Source organism: Gallus gallus, chromosome 5 (assembly GCF_016699485.2).
Source record: "Gallus gallus isolate bGalGal1 chromosome 5, bGalGal1.mat.broiler.GRCg7b, whole genome shotgun sequence".
Taxonomy (NCBI): domain Eukaryota; kingdom Metazoa; phylum Chordata; class Aves; order Galliformes; family Phasianidae; genus Gallus; species Gallus gallus.
The window spans coordinates 14206697-14234451 of record NC_052536.1 but is presented as its reverse complement, the minus strand read 5'-3'; the positions used below and the strand labels follow the sequence as shown (position 1 = coordinate 14234451).

Below are 27755 nucleotides of genomic sequence, written 5' to 3'. Positions count from 1 at the left end.
GCACATCTGTCACTGAGCTCAATGGCTACAGGATGGGCCCCGTTTTTTCCCTGTCATTTTATTTTTTTTCTTTTTGTTTCCTCCCAAAAGGCTCTCTTTAAAGGGTAAAACCCACTGAAGATACAGGTCCTTCAGAATCAAACAGAATTAATGAATTTCTCAAGCTCGTTTTCTGAAGTGGATTTCTTTTTCCCTTCCTATTTCCTGCCACAGTCACATCCTTTATTCAGTACCATGGAGGTACAGCTGCATAGTGGAGTATAATTCATAAGAAAGAAATGTGTGTGCTTGAGATTTAAAATAACACACTCCTTAATTATATTTAATGGTGCCTTATCAATAGACTGATAAACTTGGGTGTTCGCCGTTGCTATTGATTATGATGCTCTGTAGCAGGCAGAGGCAGTAACTGCTAGTGCTGATGAAAAAGAAAAGGTACTGGAAGGAGGAGGGGAGAAGGAGGTGGGAGACGAGAGGATTGGCTGCTTGCAATGTCAATCAGAGCTGCAGGGCCCGGCTCTTCCGCTGCTCTAGCTCTGGCTCTCCCTTGAACAGCTCCTAGAGAGAACAAGGCGTGCGGAGCCCAGATCACCAGCATCATGCTCCTTGGGCTTGGATCGTAGATCCCCCTCTTTGAACATTAAAATAACTCCTTCGCACATCAGCGTCCCAGACAGACCCAGCGAGACAACAGGCACGTGAAAGAGAGAGAAAAGAAAGAGGAGGAAGAGAAAAATCTGCAACCAAGTGGACTAAAGCAAAAAGAAAGAGTGCTTTGCTTGCACAGCTGCAAAGTGGGAATTTAAAGAACTGCAGAGAGAAATTCCAGCTCATCAGCACATACACATTGCAGAATTACAGATCCAGGTAGAAATGACATCAACAGGGAAAGAAGGCAGCGGAGCTCAACATGCACAATATGTTGGACCCTATCGTTTGGAGAAAACCCTAGGAAAAGGACAGACAGGTTGGTTCCTTTGCAGCAGCACCCGCGCCAATGGGAAGGTGCTGTAGCAGCCAGTGAGGTGTTGGGGATGGGGTATATGAGGGAGCAGGTTTTCCCGTTTGCTGATTTAATGAAGATAAAATTCATAAAGGATTTTTTTGCTTTATTTTTAATATTCATGTTATTTTTTCCTCTCAGAAAAAATGATGCTTTATGTTCATTACTCCTTCTAATGGGTGTTGTTCTGGTGACGGAAAGAGTGCATGCGGAGGAAAAAATAGATGATGCTTATGGTGGATTTTCACATCAATTTCTTCTCTGCCCTACTTAGAAGTCTTTTCTTTTTAATCAAATTATATTGAAATGAAAGGTTCACAGCCTGTAGTACCAAGGAGGAGGTGGTGGTGGTAGTGGGGGAGTCACCAGCAGTATTTCATGACATCATGATTGAAAAGGGTGTAGTCCTTAAGGTGCAGTTGGTGGTGGGGAATATATACGGTATGTCTGTGGCACTGACTGCATTGGGCATTTAGCAAATATGGAAGGATGAGCTGGTGTTTTTTGTGTAGCATCTGAAGTAAAAGAAAAATAGAGGATCAGTAGCAGAATTAATTCTGGTTATCCTATGTTTTTGTAGGAAGAATGAGGGGGAGGGGAGGTTATTTAATTATTTCTCTTAAAGCTTGTTTATGAACTCACCCCCAGCAGATCTGCTTGAATGGAACAATGGTAAGAAATATTAAAAAGAGGAAACAGAGTGGAGGGAATTAGCAGAGAGCAGGTGCTTCTGCCCTACATGACATAATTAGATCCTCTAAATGCGTTAAAGATCTGGACTTGCTGTTGCTTGCTTAGATAGCATATTCACTTCAAGGGCAGGGGATCCTTAATTGGAAGGAAAACCTCTAAAGGAAGCCCAAATGACTTTTCCTTTTTTATTTTATTTTATTTTTTGTGGTAACAGGTGCGATAAGCAGTGGGATCTGGCAAATTCATTGGATTGGGGAGACCCCCCTAAAAGTGAATTGAGTCTTGAGATGATAATTCAGGGAAAGGGGAGATCAGTCATAGGGGGGCTTCTTTGAGCATGTGGGTATTAAGTGTTGTTCATTACGGTGGGACAATAAAACGATGCATTGTGGCGGGGTGGTTTTTTTTTGTTGTTGTTGTTGGTTTTGTGTGTGTGTGTGTTTTTTCTTTTTTTTTTTAAACCAGCCGAGCTTTGCCCATCTGTTGTCTAAAGGTTTTAATAGGCGTTTCCATCCCCAGCTGCTGCCTCCGCTCTGCCTGCTTCCTCATTGCCCTGCGTGGCAGCAGCTCTGCAGTCCGCAATTTTCTTAGGGACACAGTCAAAATCCAGATCTTTCTCTGTAAGAAGCAATGCTCTTCTGAGATGATTGATTATAACCCCCCCCCATCTTTCCCCTCCTCTTCACAACCCCATAGCAACCGTTCAGAGACAGGGATGAGGATGACATTGTCTTCCAGTGAAAGTGACTTTTATTTATATTTCTTTTTTTTAAAATCCTTCTCAGTACATCAGCTGCTAAAGGTAGCTTTCTGTCAGTGTTTTGGTTACCACCTTTATTTATTCTTTGCATAGCTCAATAAGCCCTTACTTGTGCAGCTGTATTCTTACTAAAATCTGCTCTGATGATAATGAAAATACTCCACCAAAAAAATGCAGTATGTTGGTAATAAAACTATCCTATTTCTTTTGGTAATCTTTTTTTCCTGGATACTCCAGGTGATCAAAGATCCAGCTGTGGATGACAAATTCATTTTTGTCTTCATCACCATTTCCTTTTCTCTTTCTCACCCTCTCACCACCCCTCCCTCTCATGTAAAACACAATTGTCTAAGATTCCTGAAAATGCTACTGCATTAACCTTTTGCTCCAGATCTCATAGCCTGACGTTGTGGTCCTAAAGGGTTATCTGCAGCTTTGGTTATTTTTTTTCCTCTCTGCTAATCTTCCTATCTTCCTCCTAAGTGATTAGAGATGTGGGGGTGGAGGGAGGAGAGCATGCATTTAGAAGCTGCTGTTGGCCTCTGCAGTTTTTCAACCACCTGGACAAGGGTGAAAGTTTCCTTTTGCAGTTATACCACATAACTGGTCTTAATAGATAAGTCTCTGCTGTCTGTACACATGAGTGCACATAAATGCACAATGCATGGTGTCATAGAAGCTGGAGGTGGTGAATGAGGGAGGGGAAGAAGAGAAAAGCTTAAAAGTAGCTGATGTCAGCCTATGTCTTCCTTGCTATACCCACTGCCGATCAGTGTAATAATGCAATGAGGTGAAATCTAGCTCAGTATTAAACATACATGGCCGAATATGGAAAGATGCCTTCTGGTCTTCTCGCATTTTCTGTGCTAATCACATTCGCTAGCATGCAGAATGCCATGAACAGTGTGTGCTATGTAGCTGGTCCCCATCCTGCTTGTTTTGAAGGGTAAGCAAGCAACCTGCAGCATTTTAGGGAGATGACAACAAGCGCAGTATGAGGGCCTCATTCGCCATACTGTGTCGTCATGGCGTGTAACTTTGAATTTGGGTTGCAGTGGCATATAGCTCAAGAAAAATAGTGGCTGTAAGTATTCCCTTAGAGCTTGACTTTAAAGCTTGGAAGACTAGGAAATAATAGCTTGGAATGCATATTTATTTTTTTCTGTGGGATGGGAAAGAGAGAAAAATTTTGCAAAATCAATGGAAAGAAAGTCTAAGTTGTGTTGCTAAGTCCTATCCATTTTGCTGTGATCTTTGTACTCATTTCACTTTCTGTAAGATACTGATTATTTCAGATATGCAGCTTTAGCTTTGCTCCCAGGTATATTAATATTATACGAATCTGTTAATCACTCTAACCAGCTTTTACTGAGATCAAAAGAATAGGTTTTTTTGTAGTGGAGTATGGGTTCGTAGTTCAAGGCAGACTTAGAGAGGGTGCTGTGGAAAGGTAATGTGATGGTAAATAGAATTATAACTAGCCTGCTCTCCATGAAGTTCTCACTGATTACCTTCTTAATAGCTGAGAAAAATGTTTATCACCAGCAGCTTACCGGTCTCTGCAAAGAGGTTCAGATGCTGGATCTCTGGCATTAGTGGAACCTAGTGACATCTGGCTATGGTTAGGCAGACTGATGTGGAAAAGTCTTTGATTCAAATTGGTGGGTAACAACTGTTGTTTCAAGTGTTAATTAGAATTCAAAATAAGGTGCGCAAAATTTGTCTTGAGTAGCGTTCTGTGCTGGTGTCTCAAGCTTGCCGAGGGTGACTGGTGCCACAAAGAGAGGATGAAGACCTCTTAGCTGGAGAAGTCAGAAAAGGACTGCATAAGACAGTCCTAAACTGAAAGATGTATGTGCTTATGCCTTTTCTGGTAGCAAAAATGATAGAGAAGATACGGAAAATTGTTTTGAATAACGCAGCATAAGAATTTAATGTATAACATGAGTATTGTGGTTAGATGGTTTTCATTGGCCTGCTTGCTTTTGTAATAAGTTAAATGCTGAGTGCCTTTTTTTTTTTTTTTGCAGCTGGATGAATGTTTTTGTTGGAATATAAGCAGCAGCATAATTTTGAATTACACTCAAAATGCTTTATTTTCCAGAAGTGTTAGTGCAAAAGATTATTTCTGTAAATATGAGTGTGTGGGGAAAGGTTGGTTTATGTAAGTTTCATCGAATTACCTTCTACTACAGTTAATTATAGGAGGTTTCCATTGTAATTAACAGTAATGAGGAAAAGGATGTGTGTCACGTTACAATAACACACGTGGAAACAGTACACCTTAAGAAACCCCAATCACACCTAAACATGAAATACTATTTTAGTTTTCCTAACTCAGCCTTTTTTTTCCAGTTCCCACTCATTTTGTATGAATACTCCTCTTTTCTTATTTATTTTTGTTCCACAGATATTTTGGCTTATGCATTTCCTTTATTCCCATTAATCCTATTTCACCCTCAAAACTCTTTAAAAAAGTAATTTGGATTGAAATTATTAGTAGTAAATATTCGCTATTGTCAAAGGTGAGGGTCTCAAGTATTATTTCTTCTGAAGGACTGCAGAAGTTGAGTGTTTTCTTGTATTTTCATTTGACATTGCTTTATGAACTTGGGCATCATAGTTTGCTATGGCACCAAATCAATGTGCAGTTGATTTCCAAAATACTGTTCTGTCTACAAGTAATAAGAGACCAACTCTATGTGGTTATTATCCTATTAACTTTCAGATAATCTTAGTGAGAAAAACTAATCTTGCTGATCCATTTTGTTTTATTCCTTTCATTCCATTTCAAGCCCAGTTGTGAACAAAGAATATTGCTGAAACAGGTGTCGCTTTGACCTTTGACAAAATGTAGGGGCCTCTTTTCTGTGTTGTATACTATGTAACTTACAACTATTTCTTTTATGTATATCTTGGCTGTGTGAGCCATCGGTAAGGTGTTCAGTAGTATGCTGTTCAGTTATGTAAGCGAGATCATTACATTTGAGTCTCAGCAAATTCAGTAGTCTTTTATTCAGCAAGGGCTCGAACAGGATGTTTCTTCACAGCCCTAACCACCTGTTTCTATGACATCCTCAGAAACTGAAATTTGTTACTTTTTTGTGTGTGTCAGACTTGGTTGCAACTGAAAGCTTCAAATCTACCGGAAGAGTGTTTTGTAGACAGTGATTTCAGAAGCCTGTTTTGTGTTGTTTTTATTTTTTACGTCTGTGGGCTAAACAAAGCGTGTCCTTTTTGTCCACACTACTATAAATATATTTAATTTTTTGTCCCGCTATGTTAGATACAGAGAGAATTCTAAAATAGTTCTGCGTTATTCAGTTTAGTTGTCTAGATGAATATATGGTTATTGATGTGTTAATCACTATGGTTCCCTCCATGGCCTTTTCTTAAAGTGTATGTTCTATTCATGTTTTCACCTATTTCTACTTTCCTTTTGAGAATCACATTCAAAGCGGTGACTTTGCACCCTATTTCCATGATAGTCTGTGAGGACTTAATTGATTAATTAACAGCAATAGTAGAAATAAGTGTTGCTAGAAATACAGTATTGCAAGCAGTATTGAGGGCATTAGAAGTTTTAAAATAATCTTTCAGTGAAATTTTGCCAGGAAGATTAAGTCATAGTGACTTAGACTTAATGGATTTTCCAGTAATGATTATGAATTTTCAGAGATTTAGTAGCTCTTAACTTTAGGTACCTTTGGTCTCATTGTTCGAAAGTACTGTTTCCCTGCATTTATGATTGAAATAATACTAGTATTACTTTGAGACTTGTGCTTTGTGTCTAGACTTCCAAGTCCAAACTTCCCTTTTCTGACTTTTTTTTCCCATATGATCTCCTTGTTTGCTACAGTGAAAACATTTATATGCCTTTGTCCTTCTATGAGCTTCATGGAGGCATGCCATCAATCTTTTATCCTGGTATAAGTAGCAAAACTATTGTGGACTTATTGAAACAGGAGTAGACTCTGAATGTTTGTTTTCATTTGCAGAGCACAGTAAGCTTTCTCATCCAGGAGTTGTTAGAACATTGATACACTGTCAAGTGAGTAGGACTAGATGATTATTTATATATCAACATTTCAGACATCAGCAGGAAATATGGAAGCTGTGATTTTTCAAATAGAGTTCTTGTGCTGTTCAAGTGCTTTTTTTTCCTTTCTGTCACTGTCCCATTGTCATTGGGACACTGTGGGAATAACTATCTTAGAATAGTAAGAGAGTTTGGAGAAATGAAAAATGTTTAGAGGTCAATTTTATTAAGAGAGGAAAATTTTTTCTTCCTAGAAAATCTGTGATGAGCAAATGTAGTATTTTAAATGAATCCTTATGGTTACTTTTATAAATTGCTGTGGGGCAGCTGGTGAATATTTTGGATTCACTGTGATATTTTTTAGTATACCACATTTACTCCATACATTATATTTTACAGAGTATTTAGTGTTATACGCTTTATAGAGTTAAATAATTGTAATGGCAGCAATAAGTGTTGATATTCCTTTCAAAATTAGTAGGTAGGTAGTATGTAACAAACGTAGGTGATGAAAGCTTACTGAGTTTGAAGAGGAGTGAGAAATTTGGAATTAATGCCTTCTGAAGTACTGGTTCATGAAAAACCTACCATGTATATAGGAGAATAGTCAAAATGAGAACGGATTGAAGCCTGGAGGTGGATTTCCATAGTGGTGGAGTCAAGGCAGACACACAAATGGATGCTTAGGGAGTGATCTTCTTCAGATGGTAAGTGTTAACTTCCCCTGTGAAGTCAGTTAGTTCAGTTGTGCTGACTTAAGTAGGAAGCTCATCAAGCCCATGATAAATAGGCAAAGGTAAAGGAATTTTATTTGTCATGGATTGTTCTGTTAAGAAGCATCCCAAAGAAATTTTTTGGTTTTGTTTTTATTGTAAACAAACCTAGAAAGTTTAACAATTTGGGCTGCTCAGGTCATGCATAAACAGTACTGTTTTCCTACAAAACATCCATAGTAGATGTAGTAATATGAATAATTTCTTGTAAACGTTATTCATTGCAGTCTTTATCTGCAACGTCTGTAAGTGTAGAGTGATTTCTTTTAAGTCTCTGTTGCAGGTTTTTTTTTGTTTGTTTGTTTTTTGTTTTGCAAATGATTATTTTCATCTCCTTTCCTTACCTCTCTTTACCTCACATTCATACTGATTGTTCTTGGTCAATATTCAAAGGTTTGATTTGTACTCTTGACTGTAGTCTGCTGGGTATGTTGTGTAAGAGCATCATACTCCACTTGGATGGTTGTGCAAACACTTCTAGTATAAATGTTTGCAAATGCAAACTCTGAAAATGTAGTTTTCCTGCATAGTTGGACATAATTCCCATGAACACCCTTACCTAGAAGACACAGTTTTCCAACAGGGTATTGTAAGGGAACTCTTATGTCACAGCTTGAACTGGTGATTGAGCACCTGGTGAAGCAGGTGGCTGGCCCAGGAAGCACAGGGGCAAGCAATCTACCTGTGCTTCCCACCTGACTGGTGGATGTGGGCCCAGGGAGGGGATCCAGGATCCAGCCCTCCTGTAAGTATCTTCTGAATGAAGGCCACTTCCTGAGGAGGAGTGTTCTGTAGCTGGAGACCCTCATCACCGGCTGGGTGAGTTAACTTTTTCCTGTATATGATTACTGACATTCCTAGTTATACTTTGCCTGATATCACAAAGAGCTCATCAGAAGCAATTTCACTGCTTCCAAGGACCAACACATTTTCAAAGAAACACAAATGTGATTAAGTCAGACTTACTTCATTTTAAATGCATACTTTTGAAATGTATCAGTGGTGTTAGTTAACCTATTTCATTTTGACTAAATCTGTTTACATATTAGAATCATTGCTGATAAATATCTAGTTTTAAAAAAGAAAGTAAACCACCATACAACTTCTTCATTTCTTTAGTGCTTTTGGAAATTAAGTTGAAATTGAATTTAAGTGGAACAGAAGAAATCTTGTTGGTTCCTTTTATAAGTGTTCAAGTGGAGAATGGCTTGAGAGCAGCAAAAAGAGAAAAATTTAAGAGTGTCAGTTGATGAAAGATTCAACATAAGCCTGCAATGTGCTCTTGCAGCACAGAAGGGCAACTGTAGCCTCTCCATTGAAAGAAGTGTCTCCAACAGGTCGAGGGAGGTGATTCTACCCCTCTACTCTGCTCTCCTGAAGCTCAGCCTGGAATATTGTGTCCAGTTCTGGGGCCCCCAACACAAGAAGGACATGGAGCTGTTGGAGTGGGTTCAGAGGAGGGCCGTGTAGATGGTCGGAGGGTGGAGCATGTCCCCTATGGGGGCAGGCTGAGAGAGTTAGGGTTCTTCAGCATGGGGAAGAGAAGGCTCTGCGGGGACATTATAGTGGCCTTCCACTACTTGAAGGGGGCCTACAGGAAATCTGGGGAGGGACTTTGATAAGGACATGTAGCAACATAGACAAGGGGAAACAGTTTTAAACTGGAAGGGTGTAGATTTAGACTAGATATTAGGAAGAAATTCTTTACTGTGAGGGTGGTGAGACACAGGAACAGGTTGCCCAGCAAGGCTGTGGGTGCCCACTCCATGAAGGAGTTCAAGGCCATGTTGAATGGGGCTTTGAGCAACCTGCTGTAGAGGGAGGTATCCCTGCATATAGCAGGGGGTTGGAACTATATGATCTTAAAGGTTCCTTCCAACCCAAACCATCCTATGATTGTATAATACTCTATTGCTGCAAACATTTTTGTCATAAAGTCATAATCTGTGGCACAGATGCCTGTAAGATTATTGTTGTCCTGTGGACTGTACAAGTGGGAATATGCTGTTTATTTCACAATGACCTTGGGATGCAGTTTTTACAGATTAACAAACAGAAGTGTTTATCAGCAACTGAAAAATGCTTCCAAGGACATTGACAGAGAACACAAAATATACTTAGAAAGGGATAGGTTTGGTTTAATGTTAATGTTCAGTTCTGATTGGGAAACTGAAATTGAAGAGCAAGGTGGATAAAAATGATAAGTGTTGGTATTTAAATACAAGCAAATCCAGATATGTTCCCTTTGCAGAGTAACCTTCAGGCTGATGAAAACAGTTGATGTACTCAGTGCTGGGTTGGGTGGAGCAGAATATTTACTTTGAGTTGTCAGCAATAATAGTTATAATTTTGAGAAAATTATTTAATAATTTCCATATGGCCACAGAGATCATGATCAGCTGACATAAACTGAAGCTGCCCTAAATTACTCTTTCAGAGTCTTAGTAGCTGAATTTTGAGTGCTGGTCATTTTCTGTGTTTAACACTTACTGCTCCTTCAATTGGCTTCTTTGCATAAATATAATAGCATATTTAATATTAAGAACTATGTTTCAATTCCTTCTTTAAACTTCATTTGTGATGTTGGAAGGGTTTGGTCTAGAAGGGACTGTTCCTTGTTCAGCCACTAACAGGCTCTTCTGCATTTTCTAATGTGACATCTACTTACTGATGGTGAGTGATTTGATAATTAAGGAATTTGGGAAAAAAAAATATATTTTCCAGTTACTGACTACAGGAGTTTACTGTTGGTTCAAAACAAAACAACAAAAACTGTTACAGAGATTTGTAATGCTGACAGTAAAAATGAGCTGGTACTGGGTTTAGGGTACAATGAGAAGGGAAACAAACATTGTTGGCTGAAGACGTGTAAATGCCATCTCTATTTTCTAAATGTACTAACACTAGGTGGAAATTATATCTATGATAATATTTCTAGTGAAGTACTGAACTTTTACAGTTTAATAAATGAATAGGAAACTGTTCTTAGGCATCCATTTAGTAAGTGCTTTTCTGGCTTCCTGCACCTACTTAACAAACAACATACTCTCTTTATATCCTGGGGCTATTGCAATTTTGATTTGCCATCTTTTGCAGTGTATGTTTAATGTTGGAGAAAAAACATCTGTGATGTGTGTGTGTATATATATATTTAGAAATAATATCTACATTACATATGTATGAACAAGTCCTGCTTTTGCAGCATCATTTGTCTGTGGATTCAGCCTTACATGCTATTATCTGAGTGCCTCTGTCACTTAGGCATTAGGCAGTATTGACTGGAACAAAAATAATGGAGGACCTTTCTGGGAAAAGCAAACTGGTGTAGACAGAAAATCTGTTAGTTTTCTGCTGTCCCTCTGAAGCCTCTTGGACCTGTAAATTTGAGTGTGACGAGGGTTTAAGGGTCATTCTTCAGCTGCATGTGAGAATGTGCTGGGCCTTCATATTGACTCAGCAGGGATTGTTGGTGAAACTCCTTATCTTTTTCTTTAACTTTCTTTCTTAGCTATTTTTGTGTGTGACTAGCAATGTAAATTTCTACTCAAATACTGACCTTGTAAAAATGAATGTTTAATTGGTCCTTGTTGAGGTACCTGTAGACTTTGTTTGGGATGTCGGCTAGTCAGCCTTAAGATAATGTAGTTCATGAGGAAGCACGGTAATATATTTCTAGCTAAACATGAGCTGATATATTGTTTCCTTTTTTTTTTTTTTAAAGGATATTCTGCTCTATTGAAGTTTGAGCTAGGCTATCACGTGACTGTGCGAAGACAACAGTTTTATTACATTGAAATTAAAACGCCAGTTTAAGTAGGAAAAGAAGGCTTCAAGTTCTAGATCCTTGTGGAGTGAAATGGACTGCATGACATTTAAAAACTTCTTGTGCCTTGTGCTGACTCATTGCCAGCTGGAGGTTGAGTTATTCATCTTGCCTGCCATTTGCCCAGAGTAAGCTTCATTAAGTGACGATGTGGATTTCTTCTAATAACTGTAACCAGTCTCTAAGTTTAGTGAATTGATTTGATACTCAGATTTTTACCTTACTGGAATCTTTGTACCCTCTATTCCAAAGCTCTTGTCTTCATTTCAGGTTGTTAATGATGGGTAGTTTTAGCTGTCACATTGAGGTGATCTGCTGTCATCAGATATAGGATTAAGCTACAGTTTTCCTTTTAAAGTTTGGACTGTCTGTTTAGAAGTTAACATCCTTATCTAGAGGCTGCTAAACACCTATTTGGTTCTTTCTATAGCTGCAGTTGCCTGGAGTGAATTAGTGAAGGCCTTAGGAGGGAATTCTTGGAGAAGTTTTGGTGATGTTACAGTTCCAAGTGTGAGACCCTTTATAATTACAACTCTATTGTGATTAACGATGAGAAAAAATTTCCATTTTCATACTTTCTCTCAGAAGAGACTATGGATTAGTCTCTCCTTCCTTTGTGGGAGAATTTATACTTTTCTCCTCAGGTATTCAGCATGAAACACGGAATCTTTGTGACTTTTCCTGTATTTTCAAACTTCACTGAAACCAGTTAACTTATTCTAATGATATAGGAGGAATTACAGGCAAACAGCCTGAAGATATAAATTTTGTTTTCTTAAGAAATCAAGCTGAAGCAAAGCTGTCGTGAACACCTCAGCTTCTTTGAATTGCGTTTAGTTTAGAAAGTGATGAGATACTCTTTGAATTTTGCCCCTCACCTTGGTTAAGACTAACACCAAGTTGAGAGGAAAATGTGGTATTAAACCAGACCGCATTATGGTCACGTGATCACACATGATCACAATACTGTGAAAATCCATCCATCTTGATAAGCTGGTTTCCTGTCTACTTTCTGCTGTAGAAGCTGTGCAAAGCAGGGATAGTGGAGGCTTGAAATTGGTCCTTTCTGTTTCCAAGCTGAGTTCAATGACTGGGCAGTGTGGGAAGAAGGGAGCCGTTGCTGTATTTCCTCCATGTATCCATTTTGGTCTAGTGGCAGTATTTGAAGTAGTCCTTTCCTGCAGAAAGCTGAGAGGAAGACTGAGAGTTGTTTGTATGTTTGCAATGCCTGTCTGTACAAAAATGGTCACCATAGACAAAGCCAAGTATTATATTACAGCTTGGCAATGACACAAGTGCCACTGCCCTATTAAACGCGGGCATTTGTTTTTTTTTTGAAAAGGCATGGCCATGAGTGGCACAGCTTTTAAGAATCCTTATGCTGTGTGAGCAGCAGCCTTAAACAGTTTTTCATTAGCTTTTGAAACTACTTAAATATATGCCTTTTTTTTTTCCAGAAACGTACCACTCTTATGAATTTATAAAGCTTGATGAAAATAGTAATTGTCAACAGGAAAGATCTTTCCTAGTGTTTTTTTTTTTTTTTTTTTTTCCTGTGCTGTGTTTCTTCTGGATCTGTGGTTTATTTCATTGCTCGTGTTTGTGAAATTGCATCTCTTTTTGCTTCTGGTTGTTTTCTGATTGTACTGAGGATATTACTTAGTCAAATTCCCCACTCAGTTACATCTGTGCAGCCCCAATGACTTCAAGGCCTTGCTCAAGTTTGTCTGAGAGGGGAGTTTGACCCATGAGCATACTTCTCATTGATGATAGTAGAGGCAGACCTCTGGCAGTGTTCTAGTTAAGAACAGCCTAGGAATACATCTCTACAGTGAATATTCAAGTGAATTAGAGCACAAAGTGGAATGATACTGTAAGTGAATTCAATTCACATTGAAAATACAGGCAAGGCGTTTTAGAAATTACTGCCTTTCATCTTTAAAGTAGAGATCTGTCTGCTCATCTAACAGAAAAATTAAGGTAGACAAATGGTTTGAATACTTTAAGCAGTGATTGTTCTCTAATATTCTGTCTTGCCTGACCAGTTTGTGCTATACATCAGAATGCAGAAGATATCCTTATATTTAGTATTGCTGCACCTTTGCTAGAGACAGATATGACCGAACTACTAGCATAGTTGGACACTTGCCATCTTGTTACCAGGTGGCTCTTCCTTCTCAAAGGAAATGCTGCAAATGTAGGTGTCGTTTCTAGATCTGAGCTGTAACACTGTCATCATCATTGCTCTTACCACCACCAATTCAGGTAAACGACAGTTGAGAGCCTCTTCATCTTCACCAGTGCTTATTTGTTCTCAGCGTTTTGATGCCTGTGGCCTGGGATCTAGTTTGTCCACAGACTGCTTCTCAAACATCTGTGAAAAGGTTGATTAGAATAGCAAAGTTAACCTCACATTTGCTTCTTGAGAGTCTACTACTCATTTCCATGAAGCCCTGGTGTGGTAGGCCTTGTTCTCCTCACTGTACAGGTGGAAACTGAAGACATGCTAAGGAAAAGGATTTTGATCAAATGACATGTCTATCTTGCAATCAGAGGAATGATTGTAGCACCAGTAGCTAACGCCCTGTCTCCCGGCACAGGAAAATAAGGCACTTCAGGCTGTGTGAAGTTTTGGTAAGTCTGTGTGAGCACCTGAGACCTTTGCCCTGTGCAGAAGTCCAGGATTCCCCGTCTTTACCTGATGATGTACTCACACCATTTGTGCCTTTGTTATGCTCTGTTGACAAACCCCCATCAGCTAGAAATCAAGGTGGTATGTCCGATGCGAATAAGCTGTGTTTGTATACAATGGACTGTACGGTCAAGAGTGTGCATGATTTCATCGCAGGGTTACATTTTTCCTTCATATGCTCAAAATACTAACCTTGTGCTTTATCCTGTGGAGTTCTAAATCTGCTGCGAAAGATTATTGTGCTCTCAATTCCTATTGGATTAAAGGTACTCAGCTTCTCAAAGGATTGCATCCCTATTTGTACTCTTATGCTCTCTAAAATACTGTTAAGTCCTAGACTGGTGATTTCTTGGGGAAGAGCAATAGAGGCACTTGTACAAAACAGGCACTGTTCATGTCTTTGTGCAGCATGACACAGATTACTCAGAAGCAATAACTATGTAGTTGTCACTGGCCCTGGAAGGCTCCCCTGCTGACTTGGGGGGGAGTGTCTGGTGAGTTAATTTGTCTGTTTTTCATGATGCCCTGCTGTAAAACTAAGATAATGCTTAAGTTCTCCTTTGGGACTGGCAGGATTAGCCAGATAGTAGTGATACCATTTTAAGAAATAGGAAGCAGCATGGAAGGTGCCTGGTCTAATACTACTTTTTTAGACCCAGTGCTGCTTTTTTTGTTTTGTTTTGTTTTTTGGCTAGTGTTCATGTGTATAGCTACAGTTCATTTAGCATGTATCTGTTGGTTTTTATCTCCTGACGACATAGGAGATCAGGATATATCCTGGTCTTTCCAAGTGATGGTACCTTTTTATGCTGCACTTATTTTCCATAGCTTCTTCCTCTAATTGTTATAGCCTTGATTCATAAGTGCTGAAATCTCTGTGGCTGCAATGTAAAACAAAAGTTGGTTTAACTATCCAATAAAATACAAGAATTGCTTTGATCTCCTATTTTAACGGTTTGTGGTTATACTGACTTTTGTTGCTTTTTTTGTCCTTAGGGGCATCTGTCCCTGATCTCTAAAACAAAATGTCAGTGAGTAAAAAAGAAAAGAAAACAAACAAACAAAAAAACCTGCTTGAGTGATGCTCTGTGTTCTACTTATAAAAGATTTATAAGTTGGTCACTTTTATTTATGCTCCTGTAGAACCAGTAGAATTACACTGCAGTGTTAAAGTGCAGCAGTTTCATTTTCCTGCAGGCAACAGCCCTCTGGTGGTGTGTTGAGTTTTCTTGTTTTGTTGTTGTCTTTTTTTCCCTCTTGTGAGTCATTGGAAATTCTGACAAACAGATTTAAAGAGACTTTAAAAATGCCTCAAATTAAGTTGCTTCGTAGTCCTGTGTCTTCTCTTCCTCCTTTCTCCAGACCTCACCTCATCCACGCTCATCCAAATTTGAAAGTGAAATGTAAAAGGCAAAGCAAGGTTAATAAATGCACCCACTTGATAATAGCAACAGTCTTATTTGACCAAGTGGTATTTACCAAATGCTTTTTCAGTAAGCTTCAGCTTACAGAACTATTGCCTGGAAAAGGGTATAGGTTGGTGTGAAGTGGGTGTGAGGTTAATGGGTTACTGTGCAGACTGATTGAATTGTTAGGAATGCAGGCATTTCTAAGGAGGCCAATGATGAACTCAAAAGTTCAAATATCAAAGAATGATTTTTATTTTTTAAAGGGTGACCTTACAAGTCTGTTATGGGTGTTACTGTTAGTTATGTTTCAAGTTACTGCCTGGAAAAATATTTCAGCTAATGAAGAAGGAGAATCCTCTGGTAAGTTCTTTAGAAGTGAAATTTATCCTTTTGCTAACATTAGAGTCAGTTATCACTTGAGTTCCACTTAGTCCCTCTTTTGAAGGACTATGTGATGTATTGGAACACTGAAATGGGAGTTCAGAAAGAAGATGAAGTAAAAGATTACTTATTATTTCTGAGGTGGTAACCTAGAGTTCTGTGCAGAGCTTTTTCAGGAACTAAGGTTATGGCAGGGATGTGTTTAGTTTGTTTCATTTATAGGGCTATAGTAAATTTCAAAACCATATTGCATCTGCAACTGTATTACTATAAAATACTCTGTAAGAAGACATAGGGTTCTCTTATGTTTGAACCCTGAAGTTATGTTATTTTAGAAAGGGGAAGAAAACAAGCTTTTTCTGTAGTTGAACCTGAACAGAAAATAATTTAATTTTAAAATAGTTTTTAAAATGCACCTATGTGCATGTTTGAGATCTAATATGTGTGCCATATGTGATGTTTGATGTGATGTTTGAGATCTACTGTGTGTATGAAAACTGAAACAAAATTTACTGAATGAATTTATTTCTGTATGTTGACGTTTTTTTTTATTACTAAGACTAATAATGAATAGAATTTATTTGGTATCACAGTACTTTTTATCTATTATTTGAAATTACAGTGGTTATAGTGTATGTGTCCTTTGAATTCATTCTGTGGACAGAAAATGGTATAAATCTGTGACCTTACTAGATAAGGCTTTAGGTCACCTGTGATATAATTACTAGTCATTATCAATAGGTAAGCTAAGATGCATTGTGAAAATACAGTTTCAGCCATGCTAATTTTGGGGGTGTAAGTCTCAACTTGTGGGTTTTCTTATTTTTTGGGAGGGGGGGAGTGTTTCATTTGTTGTTTTTTTTTTTATGCTGGTTTTACAAAGGTTTCTATGTTGCAGGCATGGGTCAAATTTTGACTTCTAATTCTTGTAGTTATAACATAATATGAAAAGGAAGTAAGGAAAATGAAAGAAGAAAGCTAGAAAGAAGTAAGTGTGCCCTCCTCCTCCCCACCCCCTATCTTGAATGTCAGTGAATGTCAAAACTTACTTGGTATTTTACTGCTTTTAATTAAAAAGAAATGAATTTTGGCACAAATTCATTGAACTGAGTAGTAGAAGTGTCTTGGCACAGAAAAATAAGACAAATAAGAGATTTTGGGTACTTTTTCAATGTAAGCTACAGAGTGTCAGTCACCCTAGGGCTGTTCTTTTAAAACATAAAAGTGGAGGCCAAGGCATCACTAGCACTTCTTGAGTAACCCACGGTCTCTGAAACATGATTTCATTTTTGCTTACTCAGCTTTTTGTATGTGATTTAAAAACACATGATGTTGTTACACATGGCTGCAGCAGTTTTATGATCATTTATTGGAGGAAGAATAGGAATGCATTATTACCAACTCAAGTACTGTTTAAAAACAAACAAACAATACCGGAACAAATGAACAAAAACAAACAAACCAAAAAAAAAAAAAAAAAAAACCACCCAACAACAAACTGTAACATCAGAAAAAATCTGAAAGGTCTCATTTTTTTTCTAACTTCTTTTGCATTCAGTCCATAAAAATAAGAGTACAAATGTCTGGATGAGGAAACTTGTTTTTTTCCTTTTTAAGTTAAATATTCTCTCTGTAGAAAGAGTAGTGAATCATCAATACATGAACAAAATGTCCTATAGTTTTGTGAAGCTTGCTGTCTTCCAGTGATCTGATATCATTCGTTAAAAATGAGGATTTCTTTTTTTCTGTAGCTGTTGTAGTAAACCAAGGATGAAATTCACCAAAGGGGACAGTGCTAGGCCACTTCAGAACTCTTTCAGCTCTCTGTATTTCCTTCTAAGAATCAAGTTTTTCTTCAAGTATATGCCAGTCCAAAATATAAAAAAAATAAATACTTCAAGTTACAAATCTGGAAATTAGATGAAGGGGAGTTGTATTTCAAATAAAGTAGAGATATATCTCCCTCCGTTATTCTAAACAAATGTTTTTACCAGCAAGAATCTCAAATTGTTTATTTCTAGCCTAAAAATGAAAGCAGGTGGTTTTTGGTTGCTGCTGGAAGTGTTGAACTTGATAAACTTTGGGGTCAATCTCAGTGTAGCAGAGCGTGTATCTTAGGAAGAATTCAATCTCTAAGGCTCTATTCCCTCACCCTAACAGAGAAGCAGCTAAAATTATAGTGTCAGTAGCTTGATGCACTCTTCAAGTTGTGAACATTTGTCTGAAATGTACTTTTGAATTGTTATTTCCCATTATCTCCTAACCTGCAAAATACTGAAATGGGAAAGGAAGCTGCCCTATTACAGGCTCTGGTTTTGTTTGTGGGTTGGGAGTGTTTGGTAATATGACCTTTGCAGTTTTTGCCATCCTAATATTGTTGTGAAGTTGTGCATATATATATATATATATATATATATATATGTACATATGTATGTACGTATATATATGTATATGTACTATTTAACTGCATTTTGCAAGTTGAGTAACATGAGCCAGTTCATATACAAAACAGTATTTAAATGTAGATTTCAAACAGACACTTTGCTGTCATAGAGTTTTTGTTTCCTCTGATTTTGACAGACTTACATAAGAGTCTAAATTTCTCCCTGGTCATTTGATGTGTGTTATTTATCTTCTGTCCAGAGACTGTTTTAAATGAAAATTATTCTGTAACAGCAGGTCACTTTGTGATTTCTAGACTTCTTTTTTTCTTGAAACTTCTATGGGTTAATGGTAGTCTGATGCAGCAGAGCAGATTGTCTTAGTGTGAACCTTTTTGCCTTTCATTAATGCCTACATAAGAATCACTGTACACAAATGTGCAAGGATGTGTTGTGAGAAAACTGTTTTAATTTAGAGCACTGTATGGTTTTGGCTCCTGAATTACGGATAGACTAAACAGCTTCAGCAAGGGCTTTAATATAAGGGGTACATGTAGAAATATTAGTCAAATGAGATTTGATTATAAGCTGTACTGAAAAAAACCCTAACCTTATACATTCTATCTTCAACTGTGATGCTTATTTAAAATGACATACTGCTGAAAAGAAGCATTTAGTAATTGAAATGTAAGTGGGTGACTAAAAGGTAATACATATGCACCAGCATTTTTTTACTTCCATTTTTGTACTTCCAAAAAATCCATCTCTGCCTCCTATAGTAACAAGTATTGATAGCATCAGAAAAAGACTTTTTATTTATTTATTCATCTGATGCTTTATTTAAACCTTGATTCATTGTCTGGCATTCAGCAGGTCAGTGGTATAGGATCACCTTACTGCTCACCCTTTGATTTTTCACTCTTTCCCTGTGGCAACTTTCTCTGTTGGGTGCAGCTTGATTTAGCTTGATTCCCAACCTCGCCAGCAGCATTGTAAAATCGAACTGTAGCATTTGAAAGCAACTGGTCTATTGAAAAACAAGCTGAAGCAATCCAGACTTGGATTTCAAAGGGAGTGGAAAGGTCTCGATCCATGCTGCTGTTGCAAGCTCAGCATCGTGGGGTCTGATTGACTATAAGCTCACTTACCATTAAGAAAAACTTGAGGATGTTTAGTGTAATGACAGGCTGTAAAAGTGGGGTATGAGTTCATGAAGAAGTCCACAGTCTTTCTCTCTCCACGGGCACGTTGCTTATGCTGTAGCAAAAATGGCATAACTGTTCTGAGACTGTCGAGTCTTACTCTAAGTTTATGCAGCTGCACAGAAAACACAGTTTGACAATGCATTACACCAGAAACAGTCTGAATTTGTATCCCATTGCTTCAGTAGAGTTAGTCTACTTTATCCTAGTGTAACTGAAAGAAGGGTTTAGTTCTTTGACATCACGGACTAGGTCTTCAACTGGAATCAATTCATGGAGGGTCTTATACTCTCTGCTAGTGGACTGGCTAACCTTTGTTATGGGTTGACCTTAACAAAGGCAGAGTGTATGGATTTTTAAATTTGAGAAAGTGCTCTGATACTGTTTTCTCTCTCTTCAGACACTGCTATTTAAGAGAAAAACAAAACCACACGTACTATGAAAGGTTATAGTGTCAAAAGATTTAGATATCACACTTTCTGCAAATAGTTTTTGCCTTTGAAAAAACCTTTCTGTAATGTTCCCCCATTTCTTTCCTTTCTTTAAACGAATGGTTGTTGAATTTATAGCAGCTGTGTTTCTATGTTAATGTACAAGCTGTGGTTATTGTACTGCCTCTGTTCTAAGCTATTCACAAGTACTTGCAGTTGTCTTAGGAAGTTGACCTTTGGACTTAAAAAATAATTCTTACAGTTGGCCTGTAGTCCCAAAATGACTTCTTTCTCCCTCAAGAGATCTTGATAAAAATCTATGTTACTAGGTTTATTTTATCTGAATGTTGGCAGCAGGAGATGGTAAGGAAGAGAAGGTCATTAGTTGAGTTCCTTGCTGGAAGTAAATCTCTGAGAAAGTAAGGATAATCCTTCATTTGAGGTTTACTCAGTTGCTTTCCTGTACTTGGTTCTATCCACATCACAATTTATAATTTTTTTGTACTTCCTTTCCTTTTCATTAGAATATCTAGAAGGTGTTAATTTTGCATAAACACTAATGAACAGCTACAGATATGAAACTTGAAGTACTGTCAGTTACTTTAAGTCTGGATTTTAAAGAACTTTGAGCTTCAGTAGGACACTTTTAGGGGAAAAAAATTAATATTTTTTCTAGAACTGAACAGAATCAAATGCTTAGTTTTTAACTGCCTAAGATGTAAAACTCCATAAGGATCTGTTTTGTAATGCAAACATCAGATATTGTCCAAAATCTCATGCCCTTTGGTATTGTGAAGTCCAAGTGTCAGTTTTTCATTCCTACCTCTACTTTGGGTATATCTACACTGCAGTTAATAACCAGGCAAGGAGAAGGACTCCATGTTGCTGTGATTCAGACTGGTACCTGCATTTCAGAAGTGTCTTGATTACCTCTACACTGCCACTAAGTTTTAAACGGCTTAGTTCTTGACAGGCACAACAGGGACGCTGTGATAAAACAGTTATTTTGCATCAGACTTGAGGACTGTTTTGTTCTAGTGTGATATAGTAGATATTAGTTGCTTCAGTGCTTTTTTTTTTTTTAAAAAAAAAACAACTCTCTACTGAACTGACTTTAGATTTGCCAATAGTAAGGTTGTTTTTTTTTTCCCCCAGTATCTGTTGATTTGTAATTGACTTCTGCCTGGATGTGTCAAAGCTTCTCTTTCGGCTGTTTTTTCTTAATACAGGGATACAAATCTATTCCCAGTACCCATCTGTTTAACAGATCCTTTTAAACTCCTGGTGATATTGTGTGGCAGCAACTTACTCTCTGTGCTTATATATTGTGTAAACTTCCTAATGAAGGAAAAAGAACATTGAAATACTTTTATCCTATTAGTTCCTTCTCTAATTGTTCTGTTTTACTTTATCATCATTCTGTCTGACGTTATGCAATGTGTCCTTACTCAGGTCTTTCAGACTGGCATTTTTTGTTCTGCTCTGATACAATCCTTATACGTGCCTTGTTTTTGCTGCTTGGATCTTAGTGTCATCTATTTCTGTATTGCTTTTTGAGGAGAGTATTCCAACAGGATGTATAATTGATTTAGACATTGTTGTTACATTCTCAGTATAATTTTTGATCTTGCTTAATGCTTTGCTTACCTTTGCACATCAAGTTGATATTTAAGTGTCTGATGTGATGGCAAGTGAATTAATGTCTCCATTAAGAACTCAGCAAAATACATTTGATTTACATTATTCTTTCTGTTGTACGTTTGTTACCACTGAATTTTATCTACAGTCATGCTGTCTGTCCACCAAGCTTTGTTGTTAATCTTTAAGTGCATGAGTGTGACTCAAGTGATATGTTGGTCTTGCGCTAGCCTACTGTGCAGGGATAAATTTCACCCTTTATGAACTGATGTGTCCTGTCACATTAATTTGGGATGTAGTGTGTATTTCCTAGGGCAACACAAAGGATCAAATTTCCCTATTAACCCCTTCAGAACTGAATTAAGTGATACCATATTTAGAATGTCTACCACAAAGCTGATGTATTGTGATCTGTAGCTTAAAAGTTCTGATCTAGCTATATGCTACCATAGAGAAAATACAGAAGTAGCAATCTGCTGAATGCTTGAAATATCCTGAGCTTGAAAAGGTCACAACTACTATGTCCAGGTGCTGAGAGATTTGTTGGGTTTTATTTTTTTCTTCTTGATATTTCTATTTTTATTGTATCTTCTTTCAAAGCAAGTCAGTAATGTTTCTCCCAAGGCCTAAAACATTAAATGAAATTTTGCAGAAGTGACTAATCCATGTTACTTATTTTTGCCCATCTACTTCCTTGCTTTTGTTAAAATTAAAATCAATTTCTTTGCTGTTTCATGCAGATTTTGTAGGTAGTTCAGCAAATGGCTAGATTCAAGTTTAGGGATTCTGATTTCTTTAGTTATCTCTGATTTTTGAGTCTTGTATCTTGACATGTCCATTTTCTTAGCTGTAAACAGATAATATTGTTCCTTACACAAACTGCTTTGAGTGCTGCAGACTGGTGTCTTACTGAAGCTAGAGATTTTTCTTCTTTTTTTTTTTTTTTGGAGGTGTAGCCTACCTATCATCATATATAATGGGACTTGTTGACATTTGGTTTATCTTTGTTGCTTGCCAAAAATATCAACAAATTGACAGATCAGATAGTCTCTCCTCCGTATCATCATAATGAGGGGAAAATCCTCCTACTTTCAAAAAATACTGAAACTAAATGAATTTGCAGTATGAGGAGTGTAAAAATATGTGAACAGATGGGAGAATTTCTTTCTTCCTTACAAGCTTATTATTATTAATGTTGTTGTTATTTATTTTTTGTGATTCTAACTTGGAAAAAAGGCTTGATGGGTTCAGTGATTGCTATAAAATGGGCAAACTGTGCCCAGCTGTTCAGTGGATGCTTGTCTGATTGTGGAAATCCTTAAGAAGCAGAGCAGGGACAAAAAGAGAGGAACATACTGGTATCTGAGTGGATTTAGTTTTGCACAGTAGCATCTGCTAAACATGCAATGACTCTTAGCAATTTAGACTAAAAACCATAATTATTTAATGAGTAACCGCCTACTTTCTCTCCTGTGTGTTTTTCTCCCCACCCCGTGAAAGAGCTGGCTTCAGAATATGCGTCAGGCATGGTTTAGTGTGTTTGCCTGCTGCACACGCGATTATTCTTTATGTTGTTTTGATTTATTTATGAGTCTTTATTTTTTAATGTTTTTAAAATTGCAAGGAGAGACATATAGGACCTTTAAATGACAATCTGTAGCTCCTATTATCTAGTGACAGATGCCTTCTGACATGACATTTTAGGGACTCTTTTGAGGCTCTTGGTAATATTTTTTGTGGTTCAGGAATGACCTTGCATATCAGAAGGTCTTTGCCTATCTTGCATGTCATCATGAGTTAAATATTCTGGTGAAACAGCACAAAGCCAATAAGTGTTGTGTCCGAGGCTCCTGCAGGACGAAAATAAGAATGGGTGTATCTTTTTAAAGAAATAGGACAAATTGTTGCTGAAAGGAAATAGCTGTGTATGCAGCTTAGAACAATCTACAGGCTGCACTGGGTACTTCACTCCATCATGGGCAGTATTTTGAAAAAGAACTGCAAAAAAATCCAGTACGGAGCAAGTTCAGAACCTTGCAAGCAAGCTTCTGGGTTCAGTAAATCACTTATGTGTTAAGTCAAGCTATTTTATTTGACCTAGGCTTGTGTTGCATATAGTTAATATTCATTTTACTTACGATGCTAGATGGGTTCCAGTTCAAGTTGTTTCAGTTTCCAATTTACTAATAGGTCAAGCTCATTTTCATTAGTAGAGGATTTTGATTTGGATTCAGCAGTGGAGTGCAACAGTATCTGGAGTGTACAAATGCTATTTTCTGTGTAGAAATTTGTAAAAGTGTAGAGCTGCAGGGGGAAAAAAAAAAAAACACGAGAAAAACAGCCTTCAAGGCTTCCTATTTTAAACAATATTTAATTTCTCACTGTGGAGTTTTGTCCTGATTGTCTCAGCTCTGGAATGAGTTCCCACCTATGCAGATTCCATATCAGAAAATTTTTAGCTTCAGTGACTGAAATACAATTCTTTCTTATGTGTCTGAGTTGTGCTTCTGGACTTTGAAAAGACTGAAAGGCTACTGCTTCCAGAGGGCTCTTTGCAGTCTTGCTAGGGATGCCATACAGGAACCTGGTGGGTGGCAGGGGAATTAGAAATGTGAGGCTGGACTAAGTGCAGTGTGCAGCAACTGAACTAAGAAAAAGAAGTAATAAAGAAGCACCTGAGATGTGGCTTGTTTTTTGTTCATTCTGTGTTTTTTCTTGTTTGTTTTTTTTTAACCTGCAGGAATTGCATCTAACATGAAGTGTAGCCAATGTTAATGAATCCTTTCTTACATGTCATATCTGATGTGCTTGCTCAGCCAGTAAGATCTGCCATGTTTCATGGGAAAGTTAAAGAGTTTGAAATTAGTTTATCCCTGTAGTGGCAGAAATGGGAGAGTCTGAAGCATGCTCAGAACACTTCTGTGCTAGTTTCATTGTGAAGTAGTTTGGCTTGAATTCTCTTTGGTCAACTAGAAAATCACTGTGTAGTGAGAAATTTCTTTTGGAAGCTGGTCCTGTGCAGGCTTTGCTGTTCATGTTAGCCCAGTCTTATGTCATGGATTGAAAAATGAGTGCTGAAGCAGAGCTCTACTATGACAGTTCTTCACTGGAAGAACTTCTTCATGGAAGTTTCCCCAACGCATCAGTAACATATGTGAGAACAATTTTATTCTGGCTCTTGCCTACATCACCACAGTCTGATCATAGCAGGCAGCTGCAGTTGTTTTAATTGTAATTCCTTCTTTTCTGCTCCAAGTGGAGGTAAGCTATGATGGTGAGGCTGGCTTTTGAGATGAATACTTGTGTAGTTGCTATGCTGATGTTTTGGGGTTTTTTTTTTCTCTCTTTTTTTTTTTTTTGGAGCAACCCTGTACCAGTTCCTTGTTGGATGAGCAAATGCTGGCTAAATCAGTCATTTAGATCAATAATAACTTTTCTTTTGTGTAATCATAGACAAATTATTTTCAAAATGTGATTGTTAGAAGTTTTTTGGCTTCCTTTGTTTTATACCTGGTCAAGAGTGGAGAAAATGAAGTTGAAATAAAGTTAAAAATCATAGGGATTGCCATTTAAAGCTCTGTCTCTTCGTGTGAGAAATAACCTCATGATGAGAACTTATGGTTTGTGTGTCCCTGTCCTTTTGGATCTTATCTATGAGTGTATGGTCTTAGAAGCATGGCAGGAAGCTGTGCAAGGAGTTATAGAATAGACGTGCCTGATGTTTGGTTTCTTTGGATTTAGGGTTGGTGGAAGGCAGGTTGACTTTCTTTAGAAAATTGCAACGCGGATACATTATTATCACAGTAAAAGATGATATCTGATGCAGGTTGATAACATAAATTATTGGTTCTTTATTTCTCACCTCACTCTTGAACGCTTAATTTTCTCAACTGTTCAACCAGCAGAGATCTAGAATCAATTCACTAAGCTGAGACAAACATCTGATAATTGTTACTGTTTCTATATTATATAAATATCTTGGGATTTGCTCTCCAAGGGAACCTTATCCTAGCTGAGCAGTTGCTACACTGAGAAACCAGCTTTCTGAATATTAAACTTTATGGATGTTAAGTACTGCCAGAGGCCAAGAAGAGTAATTTAAAAATAAATTTATTTTTCTTTCTTGCACAAAGTATAAAAACCTTTGCATATTGATGCCCTACTCTTCACAGTTTGGGTAAGTTTAAAACGACTTTTGTCACTGACTGGATTATTTCACTTATTTTGAAATAGGAGCTACCAGTGCTCAAAAGTGTGTTAGAAAACTTCATTTTTGTTCTAAATCCTTTTCTGTGTCTTTGTCAAATGACAACTATTACCTTAAAACTATTCTGTTAACATGATTTTTTTTCTTTGTTTTAACTACTTGTGCTTTTTATGTTACTGACATTATTCAGTATTATTTTCCTAAACTACAACAGCTAATTGAGTGCCCAGCAGAATGCAAGTTTTTCATCTTTTCCACTGATGATGCATCTAGTCAACCTTTTGTTTCTGTTTGTCATTGTATGTTGAATATATACATAGCATTAATACTAATTTTTACATTTATGCATGCTTAAAAATGCCTGAAATTTAGGAATGGATGATGCTGTACATACAGTTTATGGATTGTTAGCATTATGGTGGGTTGTGTTGCATTTACTCTAACTTTCAATTCCCCAGTAATGTTCTTGACCATAAGGAATTAACTCATCTGTAAACTTTTTTTTTTTCTGTGGGAAAACTATATGAGATTTGAAAATCTGCTTCAGGCAAACTGAAGGAACTGTCCAGTATTTCCCAAGCTGAATTTATTAAAATGCTTAGAAACTTGAAAGGGCTTTTTATGTTCTCTTTCAACACTTTAAAAGCCTATCAGCTCTTTGAAATATTTGTCTATACATAGAGTATGTATGTTTATATATCTTAAACATGTTTATTAATAGAGACGGCGCATACTTGCTAAGACAAATACTATTTGTAGCCTAGTTCTGGCAGTTGCAGTTTGAAAGTGTCTGGGGCTTTAAGAAAATTTGAGTAACTTCTGAGTTTGTGTAAGGGAATGAAATTATGCTTTTTTTGAAAATGATGGGCCGTGATGTGTCCAGGTATTCAGACTACGTAATACAGAGTTGTGGCTAAGCTGTGGCTTAGTTGAGAAAATCAGTGTGGGTGAAAAGATAGATATAATCTTAGCTTCTTGATTCAGTTTGCTTGTTATCAAAAGTCATCTTAAAAATTTCAGAACAAATGAGTCATAAAATAGTGTTCCCTCTTTCAGTTGGCTATCACCAGCTAGTTATAAGGACGAGAGAGAATATCATTAACTGTTAGTTAAGAATGACTCTGCAAAATAGTCCTTAAAGGTTTACTGATGTCTTTCTGATGATTTTGTAAAGGTCCTAAAAGCTGCAAATTGCTGTATCAGGCTTTCATCAAACCTGAAGCTGAGTTGTGCAGCAGCAAATTCCTCTCTCTGCAATTTGCTTTAAAGCAGCAGCCTCTGAATAGTATAGCTTGGAAAGAGAAGCTTCAGATATCATCTGAGTTTCATGTTGACCTGTGTAGCAGTGGGAAGTTTATCACTAATGCTTTCACATTTGCATCTCTACGTGTTATCATTTTTGTTGTTTGTTTTGATTTTTAAACATACAGACCCAAAAAAGCCCTCTAAAAAATTCTTACTGCAGAGAAGTACTTTGTGGCAGGATATCCTTTGCTAAGCAGGATATAACGTAGAATATTACTCTGGGAGAACTTGTTCTTTACAGTATCTTTCAAGAGTTTCTACCCTTGATTGTCCCAAACTGTCTAACCAACTGCATTATGCTATGCAGATATTAGTCATCACAGTATCTAAAATCTTGTCACTCATTTTTGAGTAACTACTGCAGGAACTAAGGGGTGGAAAAATGCATTTTAAAAAAGTGGGATTTATGTTGCAGTGAACTTAGGTATTACAAGATTATAATGTGTAACATAAAGATTTATGTTTGTTCACATGCAGTAAGTTACAGCTGAGTGAGGAGTCAACTTCAGAGTACTCACAAGCATAGTTGTCATTTTGAATGGTTGAAGGTAGTTCTGAGGAACTGGGAAGGGGGAGAGAATTCCACTTTGCTCATCTGAGCCAGGTGTCATACAGCCAGCTGGAGAAGTAAAGTTTACATCAGTGCTTTGCCAAATGTATAATATTTTCCCAAGTAGGATAAGCCTAATTTTGTTGTCCTTAATTTTCGGACTAACAGGTAGCTTCCTTTACACATTTTCATCCTTGATATATTTTGAAAATAGGCTTCCAGTCACTCTGAATCCTGTGAATTGCTTCAGTATTAAATTTTCATGTTATGAGTTCCACTGGAAATAAATGTGATTTCTACCCCCTGCAGTAAAATGTTGGTTTATACCAAAGCAGTCTGGGAGGCAAATTGGCTGCTTACTTAAGGATGTCTTAATGAAGAGTTGTGAACCTAGATATCTTCATTAGTGTGAGTAGATTATATGAAGAGAGCTAGCTGTGCTGTATTACTATTGCCACCCACAATTAG

At 37.4% G+C, this 27755-nt stretch overlaps 1 protein-coding gene across 23 annotated transcripts in view; it reads left to right on the top strand.

Moving 5' to 3' along the window:
- The first annotated feature begins 546 nt into the window (after window positions 1-546).
- Window positions 547-27755, top strand: part of BRSK1 (BR serine/threonine kinase 1) — a 299198-nt gene continuing 271989 nt past the window's right edge. For all 23 annotated transcript variants that reach the window (XM_046941627.1, XM_046941624.1, XM_040700868.2 and 20 more), the window contains exon 1: window positions 547-967. In XM_046941627.1, coding sequence (XP_046797583.1) covers window positions 874-967 — 94 coding nt within the window. In that variant the 5' untranslated portion in view covers window positions 547-873. The remainder of the gene's footprint in view (window positions 968-27755) is intronic.